Source organism: Fragaria vesca, unplaced genomic scaffold (genome assembly GCF_000184155.1).
Source record: "Fragaria vesca subsp. vesca unplaced genomic scaffold, FraVesHawaii_1.0 scf0513160_u, whole genome shotgun sequence".
NCBI lineage: Eukaryota > Viridiplantae > Streptophyta > Magnoliopsida > Rosales > Rosaceae > Fragaria > Fragaria vesca.
Window position 1 is genome coordinate 491,279 of NW_004443448.1, and position 8,035 is coordinate 499,313.

At 38.8% G+C, this 8,035-nt stretch overlaps 1 protein-coding gene across 1 annotated transcript; it reads left to right on the forward strand.

The window, feature by feature from the left end:
- Positions 1 to 3,576: 3,576 nt before the first annotated feature.
- On the forward strand, positions 3,577 to 5,202 carry LOC101291593 (vinorine synthase-like). Its single transcript, XM_004309976.1, has one exon. It carries the CDS (start codon positions 3,685 to 3,687, stop codon positions 5,026 to 5,028), a length of 1,344 nt encoding a protein of 447 aa, XP_004310024.1. The 5' UTR covers positions 3,577 to 3,684; the 3' UTR covers positions 5,029 to 5,202.
- Positions 5,203 to 8,035: the final 2,833 nt, after the last annotated feature.

Consider the following 8,035-nt stretch of genomic DNA (forward strand, 5'->3'; position numbering starts at 1 on the left):
TACTATATATATATATATATATATATATATATATATATATATATATATATATATATATATATCATGAACTATAATACATATTTGATAAAGAGATAATCCAAGTACGACTTAAACGTAATGATTCAATTCTAAATGACTGTAATTCTAAGTTTACACCAATTTGACGGGATCGGGTTTTACATGCATCAACCTGATCTTTGGGTAAATCACTCATGCCAAACACAACTAACACTCACCTAATCAACTGTCAGCTATAGCTAGCTGCGATTCATGAGTTTCTTTTTTATTAAGAAACAAGATTCATGAGCTTCCTGCAAAAGACATATTATAATCTGGGGAAATCTGACAATTTATCTTGCACAGCCCTTTGTTCGGCTGGAATGGAACTGAGTCTTGTACCGAAACAAGAAACATCTTTATTTTATGAAACCGTAATAGATAGCCACATAGATAGAAAAGATAGGATATTGTTTGTCAAAACTTCTTTACTGCAGATTTTGCAGCTTTGCTTGAAGAAACACAGCTTGAATACGAACTACTAATCAGTTCATCGAGTACTCGGATTTATTGACCTACGTACCAATATTATGGTAGCCGGTGTGAGAATTAATGTTTTCACTCATGTTGCTCTCAAAGGGTTAGCTACTATAGCGAAGTGTGTGTTGGCCGGTTTTGATAGAAGATGGATTAATTATAGAAAAAGAAACACAGAAAACGAAAAAAAAGGGAAGAAAGGAAAGAGCGAAAGGTTTAGAGGCTATATTATGTCTATCTGTCTTAAGGTTAAAGTAATGAAGGGACAAAAAGTGTATACCTTTCTCTAGATAGGACTGCATTCTAACTTAATTTACACCAATTTGGCTGGATTGAGTTTTACATGCTCGTAATTACCTAATCTTCAGGTAAATAACTCATGTCTTGCTTAATACAACTAACACTCGCCAATTAACTGTCAGTTATATTCGGTTCGATCATGAGCTTCTCGGAAAATACATGTAACAATACATAATCTATCAATTTCTCTTGCCCTTCGATCGTTTGGCTGGAATGAAACTGAAACTGTCTTGTACCCTATTAGCATCAAATTAACCTTATTTTATTACAGTATATATAGACTATATATACAGTATCCTAGTTAACGTGTATTCGGCCGATCAGGAACTTGGAGATCAAGCAAAGCGTTTGAACTGGAAGCGAATTGTTCAAGTCTATATGATCAGTAACAATAAAGAAAGAACAATGGAGAAGTAGTCGATGGATCCTAAAAGCAATTAAAGATGACGATGGCAATGTGTTTGATTTGGTCGTTCTACTGAAAATGTCCCCTTGATAACTAAGACAGTTTGCTGTACGTAGCTCATTTTGTCCAGTAGTTTCCTTTACCAACTCAAAGGATGTGGATTGTACGTTGAGAGCAACATCCAATATTGTTGATTAGTTTGAATCTGTCTATATAAATAGACTATCAGAGAGAATGGATAGATGTCGATCATCAGCTCTAAACTAAAGAATTAGGTTTCTGTCCAAGTTGAACAAGGGACTCTCATACTAGGTTAAAACCAGATGTTAACCTTTTATCGTTCTAGCCAATAGCCATGGCAATGAATCGATGAAGCTTTCTGGCATCAACAAGTTGTTGAAAAGAACCATTTAGTCTATATGTACATTACTTTTCCAAGTGAGTGATGGACATGGCTACATGATAACACGTATTGTCAGGACAATTTTTAGGGTAAATGTCCATTTAGTATAATTTAACCCTAAACAACGTCAATTTACTCATTATTTGACTAAATGGGTATTTCCCTTTTTATGTTTGGATCACAAGCTAACTCTCTTAACTCACACTACCTGCTTATTGCCAACAATTGTCTATGCCTCTTAAGAGCAAAACACGGTTTGTGATGCGAGCAATTGAGAAATGGAAAAGGTTATATCAAATTTTAATAGATGTTTGACGATCAGATCTATCTCCTTTTTTTTTTTAATCATAATTTAAATTGGTCTTTTCCAAAGATAAATGCTTATAGTATTACAATTTGCATGTAATCTAGCTAGTTGTCTTAAAATACGACCTGGTTCATGGGTTTGGTAAGATTTTCATATACTAATTCTTAAGCCAACTATTGTCCAATCACAAACCAGTCACCCACTAAGTAATATTCTACTTAATTGTCTTGTAAAATATAACTTATCCCACCAAATTATATAAACCTTATGAACAATTCGATAGTAGTAATAACTATAAATTGATGCCTAAACTAATCGGGTCAAACAACAATTAGATTGCTCAAACTGAAACCCTAGCCTGCGTACTTTTCCGGATCATGGAACCACTTCCTGTGTTTATAAAATTTGCATTCTTTCTCCACTTGCTCTTAAAGTCCACTAATACACGGATTTTCTTATGTAGGAATTTGGTATGTACCTTCCACACCCATCCATACATATTGGTAGTCAAATTCAATCTTATCAGTAATTGCTTCATTTAATTGTTAATTAACAAGCCACCAATTAACCTCCCCGAACTCCTTTGATCCGACTCAAATTTCTCCTCCCTAGCTTTCTTGTCATGACCAAAGACACATTTGAACCATTATAAGTTGACAACGTATATGAATTTTATCATAAACTTCTCTACTGAAATCATGAGTGTTTGATGCCCTAACACAATTGAACACAAGATATCATTGAATTATTCGTATTTTGGCAAATTATTTTTGTGTTGATTTTATGTTTATATATACAGTTACTTTGTTTTGGATTTTTGTATCGTCATGATAATTAATAAGACATGCAACTTCACTTTTTATATACACGATTTGAACACCACCAAGCTTAAGAAAGGATCTATATATATATTGAGCTATTTCTAATAAAAAAAAACAACCGATCGATGGATATGATGTGACTTGTTCGTGTATAATGGTTTAAATAAAAACTTTGTAACTCCTTAATTTGACCCTTGATTTGGAGTGAACGAGAATCAGTTGCTCTAAAATTCTAGTATATGTTATTGAAAAAGATTAGATTTAGCTTGTAGCTATCTACTAGTAGAAAAAGGCTCAAATGTCTTAATGTTTGATAGTCGTGAAACTGCATACTAGCCAAAAGATAAATCAAATAAGGAAAACCATACGACTTATTCTAGCTCGATGATTACGAAGAAAAAACACAATCATGAATCTCTTCCATGATCCATCAGCTTATGGAGGCCACTGTAATTATAACGAAAAAACTCACCGGAAAACGAGCTCATGCCGGATCATTTGTTGCCACGATGAGTATTTCTCAAGCTGGATTATATATGTATTTTGTATATGGAGTATTCGAGTGAAAGAACATTAAAACAGCAGTAAGGGTTTTATACCAGGAATATCAAACAGATCAAATTCAAACGTAATTATCATATGTATTCTTGTTTTCTTGTAAATGAGAACTGTCGAGGTAACATTTTGATAGTAAGTAGAATGAAATTTTATCGGAATTGATATGTTTGACATTCTTACATATATGTCAATATGTCATTTAGGTTTAGCTTGTCAAAGCTGCTTCCATCACCAGCTCTATATAAACACAAGTATGCTGGCAATAATTGGCATTATCCCCTCAGCATCGATCATTTCCCTCACATATCCTGCAGTATTTGCGCCAAAAGGATAGAGTTCTCGATCAAACAACAACATGAAGTTTCAAGTGGAGGTACTCTCAACAGAGACAATCAAACCCTCGTCTCCGACCCCTGACCACCTCCGCCACCACAAGCTCTCCTATCTCGATCAAATCCAGCCTCCAATCTTCATGCCCATGGTCCTCTTCTACCCCAAAGAGCACGACCACAACGACCTCGACCTCATTTCCATCCACGAACAGCGTTGCAGCAAAATAAAGAAGGCCTTATCCGACACCCTAGTCAAGTTCTACCCACTAGCCGGAAGAGTCCACGGAACCCAATACGTCGATTGCAACGACGAAGGAGCCTACTACGTCGAAGCCAAGACCGACTGCAAATTATCCGACATCATCGAAAACCCAAACCCTAAAGACTTCAACAAGTTCCTCCCCTTCGAGCTCGACGCGGCTCATGAGCTTCCTGTGTGCTTCCAGGTCACCTTCTTCGCCTGCGGCGGCATGAGCATCGCCATGGGAATGTCCCACAAGGTCGGGGATGCCCTCTCCTACTTCACTTTCCTCAACGGCCTCGCCGCTGAGGCTCGCGGGGAGGGCAACGATGTTTGCGCTCCGGTGTTCGTCTCGGACAAGTACTTCCCCCAGAAGGACTTGTCCGGATTCTACCAACACCGCAGCGGGATCATCAAGCAAAACATCTCCACAAAACGCTTCGTCTTTGACGGTCCAATGGTTCAGGCCATCCGAGCCAAATGCGTTGACATGTCCAGACGTCCTACTCGCGTTGAAGCCTTATCAGCCTTCATATGGTGCCGCTACATAGCATCATGCACCAGCATTCAACAAGAGGGCGTCACCACCGACGCCATGTACACTGTTTCTCACGCCGTGAACCTCCGCACGAGAATGGAGCCTCCACTTCCGGAGCACACATTCGGAAACGTGACCCGAACCGCCATCGCCGTGCCGCCGGTACCCGTTGACCCGAAAGACGGGACGCTTCATGGGGTGGTTAATCACGTAAGGGAGGCCATCAAGCAAGTCGACAAAGAGTACATAAGAAAACTGCAAGAGGGTGACGCACACTTGAACTTCTTGAGGAGCCGCACTGAAGAGGTCAAACGCGGAGAGGTGGTGTCGTTTAGCTTCACGAGCCTGTGTAGGTTTCCAATCTACGACGCTGATTTCGGGTGGGGGAAGCCTGTGTATGTCGGTTCTGCTAGCTTTACGTTCAAGAACTTGGTTAGTTTCTTTGACACCAACGTAGGGGATGGAGTTGAGGCGTGGATCAATCTGTTGGAGGAAGACATGGAAAAGTTCGAGAAGGACGAGGAGCTTCTCAAGTATGTTTCACTGGCCCCGAGTTACAAAAATGCCAAGGTCTCCATAAATTACTAACAAGTGAAAATCTTATTCGTTAAAAAATATCTAGCATATTATGTTCTTGTACTGTAAATCACTCAGTCTAGATAAGAATATAGTATGCTACTCTTTTGCCATCTCAAATTTTTTAAACGTGTGTTGAAGTGTAATCTGTAATACATGAAGTTTTGCTTGTAAGTTTAAAAGTGCAAAAATATGTATTCTATATATATATATATATATATTATATATATATATATATATTTTTCAAATCTTGTACCGTAATAATAAGCTTGTTGAAGCAAAGTGTGATAATTAGTGAAAGAAGTTGTTCTGTTTCTTGTTGTTTATCCCAAACTTGTTAAAGTTTAAGATGTATGAAAATTCTTCTACGCACCAAGATGCAAATGAACCGAGTAACTAATATGCAATATTTTGATCCGGTCATCCACGTCACATTATCATGCTTGTATTCTAATACCGTTAACAAAATTGAAACCTAAAAATATAGTTTTAAGTGTTTCAACCAGAGGTCGAATAATTAAGAAGTACTCTTATTATGGACTCTTAATTTGATCGGATCAAAAATAAAAATGAAATGAAGGAATTTAGGGTCACTAGTCTTCATTCAACCTTCACATACGACGATTTGATGACTTGTACATTAATGGTGCAAGTGCACCTTTATGCGTAGAATCCGTAAGATATATTAGATGCTGGATGACAATCTGGATTTGCAACTTGCATAATCCGTTCATGATATGTACGTGTTGACAATTTGCACAATTGGCCATTTGGAAGCTTGAGCTTAACATTGGTCTTTGAACAATTGAAAGCAGACTGAAAGCTAGCCACTTCACTAGTTGCTTTGAATACAAATATGAAAGAAGAAAATGAAGTGATCGAAAACGTACCCTTCCCCTTCGTTAGAGAGCACGACTTACAGATTACGTCTCATTACTCATTCATATGCACACACATACAAGAGATGCATACACATACAAGAGTACAAGATAGGAAAACTATACTAAAAACGATGTGCTTGTCCTTGTCGATCAAAATCCAAAAATGGAGCTGGAAATATTGACAAATGGATAAATATTCATACCGTGTATATGCGACGTCAACGGGAAAGGCGCTAATAAAAATGCCAAGCTTATCAATTTTTCATGTGGGTCTAGTGTTGAACAATTGTGTAGTTTGTCTTGCTTTCTCTTCAAAATAGTCATTGAAAATCTGTATCACCAGCTGGCAGTAGCATGCACAAAGTTTGCCGCCCATGGATTCAGGAATGAGCTCCGGGTTGAAACGAGAAGTACTCGGCTAGCTAGCTAGCTAGCTACTCCCTATGACACTAGTGAAGAGTACTCTACGTCTCTACCTGGAATTTCTATGTTGAAATTTCACTCTTTATCTTTTCAACAATTAAACTCAATCCATGGTAAGAGTAACTATCTCAGATAGTCTGTTAGATAAAAGACTTTGACTTAAATGTTCTAGACGAAAAAGCATACATGCCGGGAAAACGCAAAAACTGTGACCTATTCGATCAATTGGTTGCTAGCTAACTGGGTTTCTTTCCTACTGCCTCTTTTGTCTTTTTGCCCATAAATCAGTAGAGGTAAAGCTTCTTCCCCTTCGTTAGATGTAGGGGTTTCAATTGGTCGGTTCGAATCGGTTATAGATACTACCAACTTGGAAACCAAAGTTTTTGGTTTAATTAAGATTTGAGGTACCAATTACCAACCAAAGTTTTCGGTGTCTAATTTTATCTACCAAGTTCTGTTTTTTGGTTTTTGGTATTCCCAACTCTACAACAATAATTCTTTATATTATAAAATACAATGAATTTTTTTTAATATAAAGTACAATGAAAAATACTAGTATTTTTTTTTTCACAAACTCTAAGTAGTTTCAAGAAGACCGAAACCCTATTCGGGTTTTGTGAGCAGGCTGCGGCGGGAGATTTTGGCTTCGCGTACGTCCAGGCAGGAGGGCGGTGGCGACTTTGGTCTAAGCCTGCGCGGGGTAACATACAATCGACGATTGGAGGTTTCTATTCGTTTGGGATCAAGATCTTGTTTATAGTGTGGCTAAGTGTACGTGAAGAAGACGATGAATCTGATCTAGTTGTGAGTGATGACCGTTGAGCTATAGGGCAACGGCTTGTGGAGGCGGAGCACCTTGCAAGCTACGAGCTAGGGAGGAGTTCGAGGAAGAGCGGCTTAGCTCTGCGCTTTCCTGATGGGCTGATTTGTTGTTTTGCCCGGTGGCGATCGCAATTCGAACATCAACGGCTCAAAGGCGGTGACAACTTGATTTGGGTGCGTCTGCGTTTCGCTTTTGCCGCTCCCATAGCTGAAGGACGCGTCCGCCCACCGGAGACTGACCAATGACGGCTAGCTTGCATGGTCCGATCTGGATATCAAGTCTAAGTGGGTTGAGGGTTGAGAGGAGGCATGTGGGAGTGGGCTAGGTCGTTTTGGGCCTGGGCTATTTTCCCTCTTCTTTCTATCTCACAGTTTTGTTTTTGGGCTTGTTGTTCCGGGTTTGAGTCAATATATACGAGTACTGGGCTTTTGCGTAACCTTGTTCAATGTTGTTCATTGTTCTGACTGGTGGAGGGGTACACCATGAAGGTCTCTAGGCCCCAAGCCAATCAAGGTGGATGCTGTGAATTAGGGTTACAAAGAATAAATTAGTATTTGGATGTCCGCTTTTTTGGACGAAGTCTTTTGGTTTAGTTTCATTGCACTACCAGGACAAGCACTTTAGCCGACGAAAAATTTTTGTCGGCCTGTTAGCTTAATTTGTCGGCTAAGATTTCGTCGGGAAAAGGTCGTCTGTGATGACTTTAGCCGACGAAAAAAAAAATTTCGTCGGCTATAGTCCCGCAGTTTAGCCAACGAAAAACATGTCGTCGGTTTTTTTCCCAGACTTTAGCCGACGAAACAATTAAGATATTCGTCGGCTAAAGTCTGTAATAAAAAAATTTTTCCCAAACTATAGCCGACGAAATATAGTATGTTTCGTCGGCTAAACC

Bases quoted from the DNA above. Each gene is read 5' to 3' on its own strand.
- LOC101291593 (XM_004309976.1), top strand. From the start codon at position 3,685: ATGAAGTTTCAAGTGGAGGTACTCTCAACAGAGACAATCAAACCCTCG.